We start from the raw sequence: 22,501 nt of genomic DNA, 5'->3' as shown, positions 1-22,501 counted from the left end.
TAAATGGCTGGTGCCAGTGTTGACTTGGGCAGTTTTACCTACCCGTTGTAGAGCATCCCTGTCTGTCGCAGTGCCGTTTCTGCACCACACGGACATGCTGCACATTAAGATGTTTTCTACTACATGTCAATAATGTGACGTGAGTATAAGTGTGCATAGTTCAGCCTCCTCAGAAAGTAGAGGCATTGATGAGCTTTCCTGATTGTGTAGAATGTGTTCTGGGACCATGAGAGTTTGTGCAAGATGTGCACTGCCAGGAGTTTGGAAACTGCTCACAGTTTCCACTGCTGTGCCGCTGGTGCGAGTTCTCCTGAAGCCAATAACCATCCCCTTTGCCTTGCTGACACTGAGGGAGAAGATAATTGCCTGGCACCAAGCCTTGAGCTCTTCCACATCCTTTCTGTAGGGCGTGAAGGAAATAGACAAAGATGGCTGCCCCAGGACACTGCCCGAAGGAGCACTAGCAGTGATGAAATGAGGACTGAACAATTGAACCACAGCTCTTTCATTTTGCAGCATATGTCTGTAACCGCTTTGTTGCCTTTTTTCTCTAGTTTTACCAGGGCAGTCTTTCACATGCTCTCAGTCATATGCTCTCTTGGTGTCAAAGGCAGTCACTGTCACCTTACTTCTAGAATTCAGCTCTTCATTCCATGCTTGGACAGAGGCTATGAGGAGGACTGGAGACTCTTGAACCTGGTGAATTCATGCTGACGTGTATTTTAATAACACTGTCAGTAACAGTTACCATCCTTTTGGAAGTTGCAAATAGGGTGGTAATTAGCCAGATTGGAATTGTCCTGCTTTCTATGAACTGAGTATAAAAGAGCACATTTCCACATTGTCCACTTAATGCCAATGTTACCACTGCCCTGGAATAACCTGGCTAGAGTTGCAGCTAGCTCAGCGTCCAAAAGGATTCAAGGCAATTGAGTTGATTATTTACAAAATTAATTTGGAGCTTGGCAGGCTCGATGCAGATTGAATGTTGAGAGACCTAGGACCAGTTTCAGAATGTGAAGCAGGTTTTTATGACCAAGGCAAGAACATTAATCTTATAGTAAATTCTCTACTGTACAGACAACTGGAATGTTAATTAATGAATTCATTCAAAACATATATTAATAGGGTTCTGCAACACAAGCGATTCTGCAGATCCTGGAAATATTGAGCAACACGCACAAAATGCTGCAGGAACTCAACTAGTCAGGCAGCATCTTCGGAGGGGAATAAATGGTCAATGACATGGGCTAAGACATGGAGGGCCCTGATGATGTCGCTTTGCCAGAAACATCAACTGTTCATTCCTAACCATGGATGCTGTCTGACCCGCAGAGTTCATCCAACATTGCTGTGAGTACTGCTCTTGATGACATTCTGATTACCAAGGGAATCAGGTGATGTGGGAAGCAGCCAACCTCAATGAATATTGGAACAGATTCATAGATCAGATGATATACCCCTTCACGCACGGATACTGAAAGATCTGGACAGAGTGGACGTAGCCACAAGACCATAAGATATAGGAGCAGAAGTAGGCCATTTGGCCCAATGGGTCTGCTCTGCCATTCAATAATGGGTTGATCCAATTATTCCAGTCATCCCCACTCCCTTGCCTTCTCCCCATACCCTTTGATGCCCTGGCTAATCAAGAACCTATCTATCTCGGCCTTAAATGCACCCAATGACTTGGCCTCCCCAGCCGCTCGTGGCAACAAATTCCACAGATTTACCACCCTCTGACTAAAGTAATTCCTCTGCATCTCTGTTCTAAACGGACATCCTTCAATCCTGAGATTGTGCCCTCTTGTCCTAGACTCCCCTACCATGGGAAATAACTTTGCCATATCTAATCTGTTCAGGCCTTTTAACATTTGGAATGTTTCTATCAGAATGTTTCTGATGTTTCTGTTTGTATTTCTTGGGAATACAGCCCAAGAGCTACCAGATGTTCCTCATAGGGTAACCCTTTCATTCCTGGAATCATTCCAGTGAATCTTCCCTGAACCCTCTCCAAAGTCAGTATATCCTTTCTAAAATAAGGAGCCAAAACTGCACACAATACTCCAAGTGTGGTCTCACAAGTGCCTCATAGAGCCTCAACATCACATCCCTGCTCTTATATTCTGTCCCTCTAGAAATAAATGCCAACATTGCATTTGCCTTCACCACCGACTCAACCTGGAGTTTAACCTTTAGGGTATCCTGCACAAGGACTCCCAAGTCCCTTTGCATCTCTGCATTTTGAATTCCCTTTCCATCAAAATAATAGTCTGCCCATTTATTTCTTCCACCAAAGTACATGACCATACACTTTCCAACATTGTTTTTCATTTGCCACTTCTTTGCCCATTCCCCTAAACTATTTAAGTCTCTCTGCAGGCTCTCTGTTTTCTCAACACTACTCGCTCCTCCACCTATCTTTGTATTATCGGCAAATTTAGCCACAAATCCATTAATACCATTGTCCAAATCATTGACATACATTGTGAAAAGCAGCGGTACCAACACTGACCCCTGTGGAACTCCACTGGTAACTGGCAGCCAGCCAGAATAGGATCCCTTTATTCCCACTCTCTGTTTTCTGCTGATCAGCCAATGCTCCACCCATGCTAGTAACTCCCGTGTAATTCCACAGGCTCTTATCTTGCTAAGCAGCCTCATGTGCGGCACCTTGCCAAAGGCCTTTTGAAAATCCAAGTACACCACATCTACTGCATCTCCTTTGTCTACCCTTCTTGTAATTTCCTCAAAAAATTGCAGTAGGTTAGTCAGGCAGGATTTTCCTTTCAAGAAACCATGCTGGTTTTGGCCTATCCTGTCATGTACTTCCAGGTATTCCATAATCTCATCCCTAACAATCAATTCCAAGAAATTCCGAACCACTGATGCCAGGCTAACAGGTCTATAGTTTCTTATGTGCTGCTCTCCTGTCCTTCTTAAATAGCGGAGTAACATTTGTGATTTTCCAGTCAGCCGATACAATGCCAGAGTCTATTGATTCTTGAAAGATCATTGTTAATGCCTCTGCAATCTCTCCAGCTACATTCTTTAGAACCCGCGGGTGCATTCCATCATATCCTGGAGACTAAACCACCCTCAAACCATTAAGCATCCTCAGCAACTTCTCAGGCAAACAAGAGGAAATCTGCAGATGCTGGAAATTCAAGCAACACACACAAAATGCTGGTGGAACGCAGCATCTATAGGAAGAAGCACTATCAATGTTTTGGGCCGAGACCCTTCATCAGGACTGTTGAAGGGTCTCAGCCCAAAATGTCGACAGCGCTTCCCCCTTTAGATGCTGCCTGACCTGCTGCGTTCCACCAGCATTTTGTGTGTGTTGCTCAGCAATTTCTCTGTAATAATTTTCATTACTCATACTTCACTTCCCTGACATACTTGAATGTCCGGTATACTGCAGATGTCTTCCACTCTGAAGACTGATACATTCAGATGCATTCAGTTCCTTTGCCACCTTTGCATCTCTCATTACAATATCTCCACTGTAATTTTCTATTGGTCCTTTATCTACCCTCAACTCTCTTTTACCGTTTATATAATTAAAAAAACTTTCACACAGTGAGAAAATATTTCTATTAGCGGAGAGTTTTAGGAATTGAGAAAATGGCTTTAGAATAAAAAAGGGTTTCCTTTATCACGGAAATGAGAAAGAACTTTTTTGGCCAGAGAATGGTGCATCAGTGGAATTTGTTGACTGAGGGAAGACATTGGGTGTATTTATGGCAGAGAGTACTAGGTTCTTGATTGGTAAAAGGGCTAAAGTTTAAGGCTAAAAGGTGGGAAATGGGATTGTAAAAGAAAACTGCCATGATTGAATGGTAGAGCAAACCCAATGGGTCAAGTGGCAACATTATGCTTCTATATCATGCGGTTGTATTTCTTAAGTTCCTCAACATAAGGGTGCTATATTACTCCTGTACAGTGAAGATCATGAAACAGAGAATGGGGGTCACATACTAAAAGATTCTGTTCATCTACTAGAGTAAATTGAGTAGGAATTCAAGTACACTATTTTATTTCCCATTTAACTGTAATTTACCTCACCAAATAAACATCATAGCACGTTAATCTGATGTCTTTATTATCAACTGACTGTCACTGCAAATTTATAGACTGATGTACTTTGGTTGAATTGGTTGGTTATAATTATTTTTGCCAGTTTTCCTCCATGGAACACTGTTATAAAAAATAAAAATTAGCCTTACTAAAGCCAGCCTGCTTCAAATCAACTTTTGGTTTGAGTGCTGTTATTATCTTGATTAAAATAAATACACTCTGAAAAAAAAAATGAAAACGCCCAACTGCAATTTGCTTTGAGGCAAACATATTTTTCCTGTTTTATTACTGGCACCTGTCCCACACCAACAGCTCTCTATACTGCTGCTCATCAGCAAACTCCTTAAAACATCATCCACTGTCATGAGCTATAAGAACTATTTGCTACAGTAAAAAAAAGGAGTTTAATTTGAACAAAATCTCAGAAAATTCCAATTAATCATCAAACAGGTTTCGATATATCGAGATTATAATTCAGTACAGGTATTTAATGCAAATTGTATTTTATGCTGAGCACAATTTAAGGTAGTGTCAGAATTCCTTAGGTATCTGAAGTGATATTTTGAATGATTATTGAAGAGTTAATTTTTTTGTAATTTACAATTAGGAATCAGAGGTGACTCTCAGGTTGTGATCTTAATGAGAAGGAAGGTGGAAATGGAAACAGAATTTTGTGATTTGATATACAATAAATAAATTTAAGTATCAGTAGTTTGCAGCATGGGCTCGTGCAAGCTAAGTGTGATGCACATTTTAGTTAACAGGAGTAGATGAGATAGAGAACGAGGCTGACACGAAGGTCTAATTTAACCCACGACGAAGTAAGGAGGGAAAAAGCTATTCCTGACAAGATGCACAAGATAATGAGGGGAAAGTATAGAGGGGCACTAGCCTCAGGATCCATCATCTGGGAATTCATTCATCTAATCCAAGAAATTTTAAACAAAGCTCAAAACTTTTAACCTCTAAGCATTAACAATATTAAAGGACTTACAGAGGGCACCCAAACATTTAGAGTGAAAAACATGGCGATAATTAAAAACCACTAGGATTTATATTAGTAGGTATCTATGATGAATTTAAAGAATTGAGGAATTGAATCATTGATAAGGCAATCTTGGAGCTGTAACTGTTCAGACTGTGTGTAACGTCAATGGAGAGGCATTAATGAAATCAAAATATTTTAGTGACAATTCCATCCTTACTGAGCACATTATTAACACAGAATGCTTGAGGAACTCAGCAGGCTAGGCAGCATATATAGTAAAGAGCAAACAGTCACAGTTTTGGGCTGAGACTCTGCATCAGGGCTGGGGAAATAAAAGATGTAAAGTTAGAGCAAGAAGGTAGGGAGCAGGCATGGAAGAGGTACAAGGTGGTAGGTGATAGATAAAATTGGGAAAAGGCTGAAGGGTGAAGTAGGGAGCTGGGAAACTGATAGGTGAAAAAGATAGAGGGCTGGAGAGGGGGGAATCTGATAGCAGAGGGTAGAAGACCATGAAAGAAAGGGAAGAGGACCAGAGGGAGGTGATGAGCAGGTAAGGAGGCGAGGTGGGAATGCAAAGGGGGTCAATTACCAGAACTTTGAGAAATTGATGTTCATGCCATCAGGTTGGAGGTGGACTTTGAAGACACAATCTTCTGATTTCATTACAAGTCTGGTAGACATGGAAATGTTGCTACAGCACAGTGGAGAGACTACTCAGCTTATTAAACATGTATCTGTTCCTTGAAGGAGGCATTCAATTAAATCCAATCCCCATTTTCTTTGCTCAAAACCCTAAAAATCTCTGGAGATGAGAGACTGCAGTGACACGAGCAAAAGAGGTGCTTCCTGACTCATTGCATTCCTCCAGCACTTTGAGTTTTTGGCTCTAAATATCCTACAGAACGTACAATGTTCAATATTGAATTTGTTAACATCACGCTTTCTACTGTTCATTCCACATCGACGCCCAGGATTGCACCCGGCGGTCAATCAGAAGTCTGGAAGTCATTGCCTGGTTGCCGAATCCTGTAGACTGGAGACCCAGAGGACTGTCCGTGTATGTGGGCGGGAGGGAGAGTGAGACAGAGCGGAAAGGGCCATGCTATGCTGCTGCTGGAGTGCGAGGGGTAACACTTGCGGGCTGCACCCAACACATCCTTCGGTGCATTGGTTGTTAATGCGGATGACACATTTCACTGTATGATTCGATGTGCTCATGGTAAGTAAATCTGATTCTGATCATAACAACTGGGATTGATCCCTCTAGGCTGCGTGGGTGCAGAACCATGTAGTAACTGCAATGCTCTTGCACACGTCTCACATCTCTATAAATTTGCTGATGATACAACTATTGTTGGTAGAATCTCACATGGAGACGAGAGGGCGTACAGGACCGAGATATGCCAACTACTGGAGTGGTGTCGCAGCAACAACTTTGCCCTCAACGTCAATAAGACGAAAGAGCTGATTGTGGACTTCAAGAAGGGTAAGACAAAGGAACACATACAAATCCTCATAGAGGGATCAGAAGTGGAGAGAGTGAGCAGTTTCAAGTTTCTGGATGTCAAGATCTCTGAGGACCTAACCTGGTCCCAACATATCGATGCCGTTATAAAGAAGGCAAGACAGTGGCTATACTTCGTTAGGAGTTTGAAGAGATTTGCTATGTCAACAAATACACTCAAAAATGTCTATAGATGTACCGAGGAGAGCATTCTGACAGGCTGCATCACTGTCTGGTATGGGGGGGGGGGGGGCTACTGCACAAAACAGGAAGAAGCTGCAAAGGGTTGTAAATTTAGTCGGCTCCATCTTGTGCACTAGCCTACAAAGTACCCAGGACATCTTCAAGGAGCCGTGTCTCAGAAAGGCAGTGTCCATTATTAAGGACCTCCAGCACTCAGGGCATGCCCTTTTCTCACTGTTACCATCAGGTAGGAGGTACAGAAGCCTGAAGGCACACACTCAGCGCTTCAGGAAAAGCTTCTTCCCCTCTGTCATCCGGTTCCTAAATGGACATTAAACCTGTGAACATTACCTCACTTTTTTAATATACATAATTTCTGTTTTATGCACTATTTTTAATCTATTCAATATATGTCTACTGTAATTGTTTTGCATATTTATCTATTATTGTGATTTTTTTCCTTCTTCTTCTATATTACATATTGCATTGATCTGCTGCTGCTAAGTTAACAAATTTTCCATCGCATGCCAGTGATAATAAACCTGAGTCAGATCCTGTTCTGTTTCAGACATAGCCTTTGTTGCTGCACAGCTGGAGTTTTCTTGACATTGAAACATTTAAATTGCCACCCAGTTTTTAGGCCGTGTAAAAATTTCCTTCTCAGAGCAACGGTTGGCCTGCACAGCTGTATAAAAATTAGAGGGAAAGTTGAACAACTTGCTATACATAAAGCAAGCATAACCTATTAAAAGTTTCTTAAGAGTTAATAGAACACTGCCCCTTTAAATATAGGGACTGCAAAGTTGATGAAAACTTGAAATTATCAATTACATTAATGTTTGTTCTGGCACCCAATGGATCTAAAAATATCCTTAGCTCCCAGCTGCTTAAGCTTTAGTAAGTGGGAACATTTGAAATAATTATGAAATTATAGCTACCCTTGAAAGTGCAGCACTTTCAAAGAATTCCAGCAGACTTGTCAGGTAAGATTTCCATTTAAGTAAACCATGCTAACGTTGGCTTATTTTATCATGTCCTTCCAAGTATCCTGAAACCTCATCCTTAAGAATGGACTCCAACTTAAGTCAGTCTAACTGGCCTATAATTTCCGATCTTTTGCCTCCCTCCCTTCTTAAAGAATGGAGTGACATTTGCAATTTTACTGCCCTGAAGGGTCTCAGCCTGAAACGTCGACTGTTTATTCATTTCCACAGATGCTGCCTGACCTGCTGTGCTCCTCCAGCGTTTTGTGTGTGTTGCTTTGGATTTCCAGCATCTGCAGAATCTCTTATGTTTATCATTCCGGAACGTAGTGATTCCCTTCCCCCAGGGCAGTTGTGAATTTATTCCACTCCAAGCAGTTATATGGAAATTCTGAAGAATCCGAACAAAATAGTTCACTATGCCAATATACTTGTAACAGTAAATAACTAAAGGAAGTGAGTTAAAGGATTACATAGCAAACCTCCGTCATCCACTGCTCAGTAGCAACAGAAATGGGCAGTTCACTGCAACAGAGCCAACGTGCACCTTAGTACTTACTCAAAGGAATAAGCCTTTATAGTGGTTAGCGCAATGCTATCACAGCTCGGGGTACTGTATCACTAAATAATAAATAATAAAGGGCTGCTGCTACACAGACTCGAGATGCTTTAATTATCACCCATGACTACACACTTACTATGATCCACAGAAAAAGTGAATTTACTATAAAAATACAGTACTGTGCAAAATTCTGAGGCACACATATATATTGTAGCTAGGGTGCCCAAGATTTTTGCACAGTATCGTAGTAATTTTATGTATTGCACTGTACTGCTGCCACAAAAAAAACAAATTTCATAACACATGTGAGTGATGATAAATAATCATATTGTCTAACTGCAAAACAAGTGCACTCGTCATATGCTAGCTAGAATTTGTCGGGAAGGGAGAGGGGAGGGAGCAGGAAGCTCCAGAGGAACCTTCTGTAATGATAAATAAGCCAATTGTTTGGAATCAAAGGACTGGGACTGGTGTCTCAGGGTTGGGTGTGCCTGCACCCGCACCACCCATGGCCCCGGCACCCCTTCCCACACACCTCCTGTCGTACTCCACTCACTATATACATGCGCGCAAGACTTTTGCACAGTACTGTATTTCTCAACTTGGAGCAGGGAATGAGTTTGTAAATCTGGCAGGAGCAAAAGATGTTGAGAATGGCGAGCGTGGAGTGCCGTAAGAGGGGTGTGGTTCGGGTGGTAGAGGAGTTCTGGGGGGCGCGGGGAGAGGTATCATGTCTGAAGCCACACCCAGCCTGAGACACCAGCAATGGTCATTTGACTCCAAGTAATTGGTTTATTGATCGTTATAGAATATCTCTTTGGTGGTTCCCACTCCCTCCCTTCTTGCTTCCCCTTTTCCCAACCATGGTTCCCCTCTCCATGTCCCCTTCCCACTCTCAGTCCACAATGGAAACCTATATCAGAACCTATATCAGAATTTTATATATACAAGTCATATATATATATATATATATATACTGTGCAAAAGACTTATATATACACACACATGAACCAGCAATCTGATGTTATAAAATTTAACGAGACGTCCTCATCTATTCACCTGTTTCTTTGGATACTTGTTACATTGACATTGAGGCTGTAGCCTTGTTTTCTCAATGACATGTAAATACAGTGGATTCTGGTTAGTTGTGACACATTGGGATCAGTGCAGTTTGACCATATTATGTGACAGATCACTTTGCCGAAGTTTCATGGAAATAGTTAAAAAGGTATAAGTAAGCCAAACTGCCACTTCACTGAGTAACAAATTATGTATTTAAATGAATACAAAACAAATTAAAACACTCACTACTACTACAGTACAATAATACTGTGTATAAGTTCCTAATAGTAATTGATGGCGAAATTCAGCTTAGGCTGCCGTGTATTTTGATAGAATGTAAATGAACAAAATCATTGCAGATACTGAGTGTCGATAATGAACTATCTTTATACAATCCTATCTATGATTGCATCCTCCTAATCTTCATATCCATTGTAACATTCAAAATGATTGCCGATACCTTCAGATTCTTCAGAGTTCCTAACTTGTTGAAGTTGTGAAATTATTTCAATTACACTCCCAGTTGCTTCCAGCATCTCCAAGCCTGAATGCTTGAAACCACAGTGAGCAAAACAGCTCTGAATTGTCTTACTGCTTATTTCTCCCCAACTATCGGTGACAAGATCACTGCTTTTCGAACACGAGCATGCGCAACTGACACTGTTTGGTCTAAGCAAGGTATGGCGTCAACTGCAAAGCAAGTGCACACATATGCTAGCTAGAATCTGTCAGGTAAAAAGTCTTCTGCCCCAATTAAGTGGCTTAGTGTCCCAAATAAATGAAGGGAATCCCAACTATTTTCTCGATCAGTTTTTGTTCTTTAGGAGTTGATCCAAATAAGCGACTGTCCCAGTTTATCAAAATCCACTTTATATAAAAATACTAAGCATTGAAAGGATTTGGGGGATTAATAATCCCAGTTGGAGACAAGCTCAAAATTAATAATCAGGCTTAAACTGCTATTAATTTATCAATCTCACATGGGATCACAGTATGCTTATATTCTAAGTCAAATTAAGGACATGAAGTTATGGCTAAAATTTCAAACAGGGCACAAGGGAAGTTTTAAACTTCTTTTCATCTGTGTTGTATGTGGCCTGAAAACAGTTGTAAAATGTTTCTTAAAGGACTTTTGTCTGTGGTAATAATAAAAAAAACATGGTAAGTTAACGAAAAGTACTTGCATCAACATTTAAAAATTTGTGTATTTTTTGAATTTGGGAGATCAAAGGTCAATTTAGTGGAAATTTTCATGATAGTAAGGAGAAGTAGTAGGGATAGATTGTGAACAAGTATGATATTTTCTTTGGACTAGGAGTGTTAGTCAAGAGATCAATCTGAACATTATAGCCAGGCTTTTGCAGAAATCAGATCAGACAATACACTCAATATATTGTGTGCAAGTTTGTGGTCTTCTGCTGCCGTAGCCCATCCACTTCACGGTTTGACAGATGCCCTTCTGCACACCACTGTTATAACACGTGGTTACTTGCATTACTGTCACCTTCCTATCAGCTTGAACGATTCTGGCCACTTTCCTCTGACCTCTCTCATTAACAAGAAGCTTTAGCCCTCAGAACTGCCAATCACTGATTTTTTTTTTTTGTTTTTCACTCTCTGTAAACTCTAGAGACTGTTATGCATGAAAGTCATAGGAGATCAGCAGTTTCTAAGAAACTCTAGTCACCCTGTCTGACACCAACAATCAATCCACGGTCAAAGTCACATAGATCACACTTCTTCCCTGTTTGGCTGTTTGGACTGAACAACAACTGAACCCCTTGATTATGATTGCACACTTTTATGCAATGGGTTGCTGCCACGTGATTGGCTGATTAGATATTTGCATGAATATGCAAGTGTGCCAATGTAATAATAAAGTAGCCAGTGAGTGCATTTCTGTAAGTGTGTTAAAACTTGAGAACTGCCTTATATAAATGACATTTACTAAATCAATTATACTATTGGATAGAGTGAAGAGTTGGGTACATGGAGTTAGGCCAGAGATCTGCCTTCATTCTATTGAAGTTCAGTGACTAGTTGGACTCCTCCCATTCCCAATGGACATAGAAGGCTAGTTTTCTATCTCTCAGTTTAGCTCTGCTGCCGTTGTCAACAAAGAGAAGTGATGTGCCAAGGTCAATATTTATCTCTCAGTTAAGTTTCTTAAAAAAATCTAGTCTTGGTCAAATGTTTGTTTGTGGAAGCCTCCGGTACTTAAATTAGCCGTTGTTTTTTGTACTTTACAATGATGACTGAATTTCAAAGGTTACCTGATAGGCATGTATAAAATTAGGAGAGGCATAAAAGGATAGATTATCAGAGTCTTTTTCTGGTGTGGAAATGCCAAATATTTGAGGAAAAAGGTTTAAGGTGAGAGGGGAAAATTTAAAAGATAATTATGAGGCAAGTGTGTTGCTTTTAATTACTCAGAGAGTGGCAGCAGCTTGGAATATGCTGCCGGAATAATGGCAGAAGCAAATAAGTTGCCTAAGTTTTTAAGGGGCATTTAAACAGACACAAGCATATGTAGGGGATAGAAGGATACAGATCAGACACAGGGAATTGGGATTAGTTTAGATTGGCATCATGGTCAGAATGGAAAAGATGGGCTGAAGGGCCTGTTCTTTTCCTGGAGGCACACGCTCAGTGATTCAGCAACAGCTTCTTCCCCTCTGTCCTCTGATTTCTGAATGGATATTGAACCCATGAACACTACCTCATTACTTTTTAAGTTAAAATAAGTAATGAAAATCAAAAATAAATTTAACTATTTAATATATACATATTTACTGTAATTCAGTTTTTTTCCATATTATCATGTACCGCATTGTACTGCAGCTGCAAGGTTAACAGATTTCACAATATAAGCCTGATTCTGATTCTGGTTCTGATCGTTCAATGTATTTCTTTAGTGGTAAAGCACTTCTAGACGTTCCAAGAGAGAAATGAGAAACTTATTATAAGTAAATTATTGTGAGAACATACCACCAAGCTTATAAAGATAAATAAAGATTAGCTTTATTTATCACATGTATATCAAAACATACAGTGAGATGTATAGTTTGCGTCAAATCAAATCAGTGAGAATTGTGGTCCAGACAGCCAGCAATTGTTGGCACACCTCTGGTGCTGACATAGGTTTGTGGGCATGCTAATGATGTATCTTTGTAACGTGGGAGGAAACCCAAGCAATCATGGGGAAGATCATTACAAACTCCTTACGGATAGCGGAGGGAATCAAACCCCGATCTTACCTCCGGCACTGTAAAGCGATAGACTAACCAGTATGCTACTGTGCCAACTGCATCATCGGCTTGATAATTTCCTCACCTTTCATTCCTGGAAATTTATCACTGTTCAGCTCAACTTTGAGTGTACAATCATGGAGTCCTACGGCAGAGAAACAAGCTCTTGTACCTATCCATGCTAAATCCAATTACCTTCTTAGAATTGTCACACTCTGCACCTTGGCAACCCAGATTTTTGTCAAGATGTCTCTTAAATATCATGGGACTATCTGCCACCATCACCACAGCAGGCAGCACAGTCCAGACTCCAACCAGCCTCTGTGAGAGAGAAAAAAACTCCCATACATTTCTTCTCTAAACTGCTTACCTCATTATCATTTAACCTACACTCTTTAATCTCCAACACAATTCCCTGCAAACCCATCACCAGCTCGGGGAAAAGAGTTTTACGGTTTACCCTAATTATTCTTCCCATAAATCTTATATTCCTCTATCAGGTTATCCCTTTGTGTTCTCAGCTCCAAGGACAATAAACCCAGCCTGTCCAGTCTCTTCTTATCATTGAAATGGTCTAACCCAGGCACCATCCGGAAGAATCTCCTCTGTGCCCTCTCCAAAGCAATCATATCCTTGATGTGCTGCTTAACCAGCAGTTCAAAACGTTAGCTCACCACCACCATTTCATGAGCTATAAGGATGACCAATAAATGTTGGTTTAGTTAGGAAAACATCCAGATTATGCTACCCTATAACTTTGTGCACTGAAGTAAAAACAAACTAAAGAGATGGCGCGCGAAGCTGTTATTCAGTTATTTTCATTACCCCTGAAATTGTTCATGTAACATGGGCAAGCATTGAAATGCACCAGATTTAAAGTTAAGTAGTAATCTCCTAATTTAAAAGGAGCAACACATATAAGATCATAAGGCTTAGGCCATTTGACCCATCCAGTCTGTTCTGCCATTCTGTCATGGCGGATTCTTTATCCCTCTCAACACCATTCTCCTGCCTTCTCCCAGAAACCTTTAACACCCTGACTAAACACGAAGCTATCAAACTCCACTTTAAAAATACCCAATGACTCGGCCTCCAAAGCCATCTGTAGCAACGAATTCCACAGATTCACCACCCTTTGACTAAAATATTCCTTCTCATCTCTGTTCTAAAGGGACATCTTTGTATTCTGGTGCTGTGCCCTTTGGTCCTAGGCTTCTCCACTATAAGTAACATCTCTCCATGTCTACTCTATTTAGGCTTTTCAATATTTGGTAGGTTTCAATTAGGTCCCCTAACATTCTTCTAAACTCTAATGAGTACAGTCCCACAGCTGTCAAACACTCCTCATATATTAACACTTTAGTTCCTAGGATTATTCTTGTGAACCTGCTCTGGACCCTTTCTAATGCCAGCACATATAGAGCCCAAAACTGCTCACAATACTCTAAGTGTAGTGTGACCAATGTTTTATAAAACCTTGGTATTACATCCTTACTTTTATTCTTAGTTCTCTCAGCAAGAATGCTAACATTGCATTTGCCTTCCTTACTACTAACTCAAACTGTAAGATAACGTTTAGGGAATCATGCACGAGGATGCCCAAATCCCTTTGTATCTCTAATTTCTGCATCGTTCCTACTTTAGAAAATAGTCCACATCTCTCCACAATATAAACAATGTGGTGTTTTTAGCAGATCCAAGAACAAGCCACTGATTTAAAAAATTCAGAAAGCCATACTAACGAAGATCATTTGAAGGCATACAATGCACGATGCCTGATCCAAATTGGTTTGTGGTAAGATATTAATAATTGCTAATTTGCTGTTAAAGTGTTAGTTTCACACTTTCTCCATGTAAAAATCTGTTCATCTCATTTTATCTTAGCAGGTTAAATAAGCATTTGAGTGGTGGAGGAGCATTGGGCAGCCATGTAGACTGCAAATAATCTTTGATCAGAAAGTGGGAGTGAATTCTAATTTTCAGTGACAGAGACTCCCACAGAGAGAACATTGTTTGTACTTGAGCTGTGGCCATGGCTGACAGAAGGCAATTTAACTGCTGGGACCTGCAGATCTGAGATCTGATCCTAATTTGATATTGGTGCCCATACATTTTCACCAAGGGTCTTCAACCAAAGGGGATAACTTCACTCAACTTCACTTGCCCCATCATTAAAATGTTCCCACAAACCATGGCCTCACTTTCAAGGACTCTTCATCTCATGTTCTTGATATTATTTATTTATTTTTTAATAGTTCTTTATATTTGTATTTGCATTTTGAATTGAATTGAATTGACTTTATTACTTACATCCCTCAAATACATGAGGAGTAAAGATCTTTATGTTATGTCTCCATTCACATCTACAGATGTGCTGGGCTGTCTGCACCACTTTCTTCAGAGTTTTGCAGTTGAAGGAAGTACAGTTCTCAAACCAGACTGTGATGCAGCCAGTCAGGATGCTCTCAATTGCGCCCCTACAGAAAGAATTTGGGGAGCCGTACCAAACTTCTTCAACCGTCTGAGGTGAAAGAGGCACTGTTATGCCTTTTTCACCACATAGCCAGTATGTACAGATCATGTGAGATCCTCGCTGACTTTTTTGCTGAGGAACTTAAAGTGGTTCACCCTCTCAGCCCCAGATCCATTTATCTCTAAAGGGGTTGGCCTGCCTCCATTCCTTCTGTAGTCCGCAATCAGCTCCTTTGTTTTTGTGACATTGAGGGAGAGGTTGTTTTCTTGACTCCACTGTGTCGGGGTGATGACTTCTTCTCTGTAGGCTGCCTCGTTATTACTTGAGATGAGGCCAGTCAGTGTAGTGTCATCAGCAAATTTAATTAACAGATTGGAGTTGTGGGTGGCAACACAGTCATAGGTGTACATAGAGTAAAGGAGAGGGTTAAGGGCACAGCCCTGAGGGGTACCTGTGTTGAGGGTCAGAGGGCAGAAGTGAAGGAGCCCACTCTTACCACCTGCTGTCAATCTGACAGGAAGTCCAGGATCCAGCTACACAAGGCAGGGTGAAGGCCATGGTCTCTGAGCTTCTTGTCGAGCCTGGAGGGAATTATGGTGTTGAATGCTGAGCTGTGATCCAAGAATGGCATTCTCACAGAAGCATCCCTCTCTCTGCACTCTGTTGGAAGCCCCAAGTTGAGCAGTCTTTCATTGATTCTGTTACACTATAAATCAATGGCATAATAACTGTATGACCAGAAGAAAATAGATCTCAGGGTTGTACCACAAACACGAGGAAATCTGCAGATGCTGGAAATCCGAGCAACACACACAAAATGCAGGAGGAACTCAGCCGGCCAGATAGCATTTATGGAAAAGGATAAACAGTTGACGTAAACGCTCCTGAGGAAGGGTCACGGCCAGAAATGGTGACTGTGTATTCTCAGTTGGTTTGAATTACCTATAACAACTTTGACTTTTATTTACATAACACTTTTGACATACAAAGGTCATAATGGATATCAAAATTCGAAGTCAGGTTGTGTAAAGACAAACACTTGTCCAACCATTTGATTGTTAGGTCTGCAGCCAATTACAATAAAGAATAGATGCTGAATATCTGAAATGAAAACAGAATACTGTATATTGGAAAGACTTTGGTAGGTCAGGCAGCATCTTTGGAGAGCGGATAGGGTCACTATTATATGTTTATCACTTATCATCAAGAAAAAAAAAACATTCTCTCCCATCCCATTGTGAAAAATTCTATTATAATCATCTATTCTGAGTTCTAATGGCAGGTCATTGACCTGGACTTTAATTCAGGCTCTCTCCTCACAGATGCTACCTGACAATGAATATTTTCAGTATTTTCTGATGTTATACACATTACTAGCCTATTTCCAATCATGGTAAATATGGGGAGAAATATGAGATGAAGAAATATGACCTCCCTCTCTTGCCCCTCCTCTTCCCCTTTTTTAATGATCCACTGTTATCTCCTATCCAATTCCTTCTTCTTCAGCCCTTTACCCTTTTCACCTGTCTTCCCCCCCCCCATCCACTCACCCATCTTCCCCCTCACCTGGTTTCACCCATCACCTGCCAGCCACACCCTCCATACCCCCTTCTTATTCTGGCATATTGCCCTCTCCTTTCCAGTCCTGATGAAAGACCTTGGCCCAACATGTCAAATATTTATGCCCCTTCATAGATGGAGCCTGATCTGCTGAGTTCCTCCAGCCGTGTGTCTGTGTGTCTTACTCTCGATTCCCATATAGCTCTCATGTGCTTACGAGATAGGTCAATAACCTGGAAAATGGGAAATCATTACCCATAGATTGGGAGCTGCCTGTTGACGAAGGCAGACATTGATGATGCAATTCACTGTGGCAGTACAGTTACTGGTCAAACAAAACGGGTGCTTGAAGATCACGTCACGCAGAAGGTACTGACGGAAAAAAGGCTGTCAGGTTAGAGGTAACAGCTTCTTCCCCCAGGCTGTGAGGCTCCTGAAAACAATGCTACTACTCAGTATACATTATCTTTGAGAGTGCCAGTAGCAGGAATACTGTGATATATATTTAAGTATCTACATATATACTATGTCGTATCTACATCTACAGATTACTTCTTTATCTGTTAATATTATTGTAGTACTGTTATTTAATATTCTGTATGTGACATATGCACTGTGTTCTGCACCTTGGTCCCTGGGGAATGCTTTCTCGTTTAGTCATATACAGTCGGCCCTCCTTATCCGCGGGTTCCACATGCGTAGATTCAACCAACCACGGGTCGGGAAAACCCGGAAGTTCTCCCTCCAGCACTCGTTGTTTGAGCATGTGCAGACTATTTTATTCTTGTCGTTATTCCCTAAACAATACAGTATAACTATCTACATAGCATTTACTTTGTATTAGGTGCTATAAGTAATCGAGAGATGATTTAAAAGTACAGGTAGTCCCCGGGTTCTGTTCCTGAGTCCGCCTTTAAGTCAGATTTGAAGTCGGAACAGGTACATCCGATATAATTTAGCATCAGTTAGTCAAACATTTGTCTTAGTATATAGTATACATTTTACCTTTCTATGCATATAACACTTAAGAAATGCATGTATTTCAATAATTAAACCACTGTGTTGCTTAGTAATAATTGTAGCTTTCATTGGTGCAGGGCCTTTCACATGCTCCATTAAAGTTGTTCTGATCATTGACCAACTGTAACCTAATACTTTTCCAATGACCGATGGCGTTTCACCTCTTTCCGATTGCTTTATTACTTCCACTTTATTTTCAATCATGATCGTGCTTATTTTCATGAACAGAAACATGGCGGATTCAGAGCTGCGCCGGGTCCTAAAGTCCATTGCACTGAGACAGGTAAAATAAGGTCCAGGGTTCTGCTGGGTCCTAAAGACCACTGCACTGCACAGGTTAAATAAGGGACTTGAGCATCCGTGTTTTTTGGTATCCGCGGGGGGGGGGGGGGTCCCAGAACCAAGCCCCTCCCCCCATGGATAAGGAGGGCCGACTGTACATGCTTACAGCAGAATGACAATAAACTTGAACTTGCCTGGCCCAAAACACATGGTCTGTTGGAGAACAGTGATTCATGACTTACTACAGACTGTTCTACTCAAAGCCAACATCTCAAAGCATGGGAAAATATCAGCAAAGCTACCTTCAAACTCACTCAGGTAAGTAAGTCAACATCAGTAAATCAACACTTCTCCCAGGTCAATGGCTCCAGCATCTAGACCACAGGTATACTTGGGAGGTCAGATGGGGTGGGGGGGGGTGGAGAGGGGAGATCGGCATGGCAGGCAACTGCAGATGCAGGGCTAACACCAAGATTCATGATTGTTTATTGTCGTTTATCAGCGCACGGGTATAAAGATTGAAATGATTATTAATCATAAAAATGCATAAAAACTCAATAAATAAAAATATAAAAGCAATCCTATAAAACATAACAACTACAGACATCCCACCTCCCCCAGAAGATCCGGGAGTCTCCTGCATATTGATAATGGCTCCCTGATGCCCACAAATTATATACAATATCCCGGAAATTGATTTTTTAAGAGAACGAGCAAGCTAGGGGGAGGGGGAGGGGGAGAGAGAGGGAGAGAGAGAGGGGGAGAGAGAGAGAGGGAGAGGAGAGGGAGAGGGAGAGGGAGAGGGAGAGGGAGAGGGAGAGGGAGAGGGAGAGGGAGAGGGAGAGGGAGAGGGAGAGGGAGAGGGAGAGGGAGAGGGAGAGGGAGAGAGGGAGAGAGGGAGAGAGGGGGAGAGGGGGAGAGGGGGAGAGGGGGAGAGGGGGAGAGGGGGAGAGGGGGAGAGGGGGAGAGGGGGAGAGGGGGAGAGGGGGAGAGGGGGAGAGGGGGAGAGGGGGAGAGGGGGAGAGGGAGAGGGAGAGGGAGAGGGAGAGGGAGAGGGAGAGGGAGAGGGAGAGGGAGAGGGAGAGGGAGAGGGAGAGGGAGAGGGAGAGGGAGAGGGAGAGGGAGAGGGAGAGGGAGAGGGAGAGGGAGAGGGAGAGGGCATCCTGATTGGTCTCTCTTTGTGCTAAGTAGACCTATCAGTTTCTCTGTGGGCGGGCTTTACAGTTGACCTCTCTCTCTTTCATTGTCTATCAGGTCAGTTCAGTGTCCTGCAGCACCATGGCAGAGGGTTCCAAAAAAATATAAAACATACTTCACCCCAGACTACACTAAAGTGTACCCCTGCCTAATAGGGGTTAAAAATAATGACAATGTTGTTTGCTGCACCGTTTGCAACAGTGACTTTTCTATTGACCATGGTGGGTTAAATGACTGATTTGAGGTGAGTTTAACAGATGCCATTCATTCATTAGCATAGCTAACGTTATTTAAACTAGCTGGCTAGCTTCTAAGGAGCTACTCTATTGAAGTCCGACGTGATGAGGCCAAACTCCCTGCAGACTTCCTTGAAGTGGTAATAGAATAAAAAATCGACTCTATGATAATATAATAAAGAATCTTGTGAATTTGACGTCTTGCAAAATTAACAAATTCATTGACAGGGACTGCTATGAGGTTGAAACTTCCAGCAAAATGCTCAAATCTGCCGAGCAAGCCGCAGCACAGTATCAGGAAAGTTTGCGAAAGAAATAGAAAAACTATTTGCATTAGCATTTAGCTATTAGCATTGAGACTGCCAACAAAATACTCACAAGGAATATGTGTGTATAAGTAGTTTCAATATGTTATCAAATAAATTGTCGTGTTCTTTCGTGATCAACTGTCCTGTATACATACACCTTGGAGATCGACGGAGGGGGTCGATATGGGGTTGCAGGGGGCGGGGGTGGTGGTGCTACCTCCCTGAAATGACTTTTTGCAGGGTGGGATATCTGCAAACACTATTCAGAGTTCTGCCACAGGAAAAGGTTTAATAGGGAGATGAGGTGGCGGGGGAAGGACTCAACGATGTGCCCCAAACCACAGAGTAAGGCAACATGCCCTCTGGTTCCTGGCTAGCTCTGGCCCATGACTCCTCTTGGTGAAGAAAGTGTACCGTGTGAAGGCATTGACACACGAAGGTTAAAGTCTGTACAAGTGATGGAAGGAGCAGGGCGCCTCAGAAACGATGGTCACGGCTTTCGGGGAAGAACACACGTTTCATTAGCCGGCTCACAAACTCAACGGAAGCGATTCATTCTCCATCCCGAGGGACAGCCGGAGAAGACATCTGTACAAACGCAGGCGGCTCAGTCAATCAAGTCAGACTCACTGACTGTAGACCCGATTTCAAGCTCACGTTAGACATATTTCCTCTGTGACAAACGATACCAACAGTGAAAGCGGTAGCCAGTTCATCTTAATTTTAACAACGGTTTCACTTCATGGAAAGGTAACAATGCACAATAAAAACGCACGTGGTAATTAAATTCGCCCATTAAACGCAGGCGAAAGTTGAGGTCTTGGGTTTCACCGGTTAAGTTCTTATTGCCACTCACCTGAGCCCCGTGGAGTGCGCTACATCCCAGTACCAACCCTGCCAGCAGCCAGGATTTCCAGCAACGCCTTCTCCTGTGGGCGTTTGATAAGGGGTGCGGCGTGTTAAAACAAAAGACATGAAGGCGATAAGTGACTAAAGAATTAATAAAATCCCCCCTCCCTGTTATCCCAAACCCCACTGCCCAAAAGAAGCAGAATTCAGCATATAATTCATTCCAATTAAACAATGTGGATTAATAAGATCTTGTGCTGTTCAACATTACCAGAACGGATCGCATTACGTGATAAGAAAAAAGACCCCTGAAGCGGCACGTGTTACACAAATTCAAAGGGCTAAGCTTGCAATCCGTTTAATTAAAATAATAGATCCGTTTCTACTTGGAGCGGAACCGAGCGCTTTAAACACAGAGAACGTACCAGGAAGATAAATGCAGCATGCTTGGTCCCATCGGTGACGATCTCAGAGTGAGAACTTATCTTGGACTGTCATCTCGTCGTTTCATGTTTGTCAAATCTTCAGCGCCGATCGTCTGCAGCACTGACAGCTCCCAAACTTGTAAAGGTGACCAAGACTTCCCAAAATCCAGCTGCTCCGTACTGTCGACAGCACCGGATTTGCAATATTCACTTGAGTTCTATGCAGCCAGTCTTGTCTTTCTGGTTTTAAGCTTTTGCGTGATTCAACGTGGTTCTTTAATAAATTCACTCCCACTTCCCAACGATTATTGGTCGCTCAACATCTTTTAAAAAAAATTCACCACAGTTCCATACTTATTAAAAATCCTTCACGTTACAACTTCCTCATAAATTTTCTTTTCCTTTGAAATCCAAACATGTGTTTTACTAGTCACTTATACAGACAATTTTAACTAACACATACACACAGGTAGGTAGTGATCGTTGCTAGGTCTATTAATTGGAAAATCCTAACCATCTGTGTGCTGAAATCGTCGGGAATTGCGTGAAGTTTTGAAGTTCCCTGCAGCTCAAAATCTCTAGAAGGGAAGAGTTTCTCTTTTCCGGGTGTCTCATGTGTGTATCAATGCTTGTAAAATAGTAAGTCACGCTCTGAGAAGTGCAATACATATTCATGAACGGGGCGTGTTTTTGTTTAAAGGCGCAGCATTCGATTTGGGAGCATCGATGTAGTTGCACTGTTTTGATCAATAATGACATGCAGAAAAAATTTACCAGGATGTTGCCAGGACCTGAGAACCTGAACTATAGAGAAAGGTTGAAAAGGTTAGGACTTTATCCCCCGGAGCAAGGGAGAATGAAGGGAGATTGGATAGAGGTATGCAAAACTATGAGGGATATAGATAAGGCAGGCTTTTTCCACTGAGGTAGTGTGCTTCTAGAACTAGAGGGCACAGGTTAAGGGTGAAAGGAGAAATGTTTAAGGGGACCACGAGGCAGCTAGCTTCAAGATTCAAGATTATTTAATATAGTTTATTGTACGCAAGTGTATGAAGAACAAGGTGATTGTTACTCCGGATCCAAAGCAGCCCAAAAAAAACTTACAAAAGATTAAGAAAGTAATAATAATATTTAAATACACAGTGAATATAAATATGTAAGATAGCTTGGATGTCTGCAGAGAATGATTTTATGTCTATAAAGTAGATAAGGTGACTGATGGGAAATAGTAGAGTTGGGTGGGCAGAAGGGACTGTTCCTGTCTTGTACTATTTATTCTATGACTTTCTGACTACTATTGAGAAAGGGTTGATTATCTGCCAAGTGAAAAACTTTTGTCCACATACCATCTATGCCATCTAGACAGATCATTCCATACACTCGATACTGTTAAAGTGGAGAGTTGTCATATTTAGACCTCACCATGGTCAATCAAGGCCAATATATTTCCTAGCCAGGATAGTGTGAGACTTCAAAATTCAAAGTAAATTTATTACTGAAGTACTTTTGTGTCACCATATACTACCATGAGATTCATTTTC

General features: G+C 41.7%; 1 protein-coding gene across 3 annotated transcripts in view; it reads right to left on the bottom strand.

Annotated features, from left to right (window-relative positions):
- Window positions 1–21,583, bottom strand: part of LOC132406038 (ADAMTS-like protein 5) — a 138,530-nt gene extending 116,947 nt beyond the window's left edge. The window contains exons 1-2 of one of the 3 annotated variants that reach the window (XM_059991197.1): window positions 20,961–21,583; window positions 20,543–20,615 (exon numbers count right to left, since the gene is read on the bottom strand). In XM_059991197.1, the coding sequence (XP_059847180.1) occupies window positions 20,543–20,615; window positions 20,961–20,992 (105 nt within the window). In that variant the 5' untranslated portion in view covers window positions 20,993–21,583. Of the gene's footprint in view, window positions 1–18,557; window positions 18,609–20,542; window positions 20,616–20,960 lie in introns of those variants that run through there. The other 2 variants (XM_059991198.1, XM_059991199.1) reach the window with 2 other exon arrangements.
- Between the last annotated feature and the right edge of the window lie 918 nt (window positions 21,584–22,501).

This window comes from Hypanus sabinus, chromosome 16 (assembly GCF_030144855.1).
Source record: "Hypanus sabinus isolate sHypSab1 chromosome 16, sHypSab1.hap1, whole genome shotgun sequence".
Classification (NCBI taxonomy): Eukaryota; Metazoa; Chordata; class Chondrichthyes; order Myliobatiformes; family Dasyatidae; genus Hypanus; species Hypanus sabinus.
The sequence above is the reverse complement of the archived record's forward strand: the minus strand, read 5'-3'. Positions and strand labels throughout refer to the sequence as shown.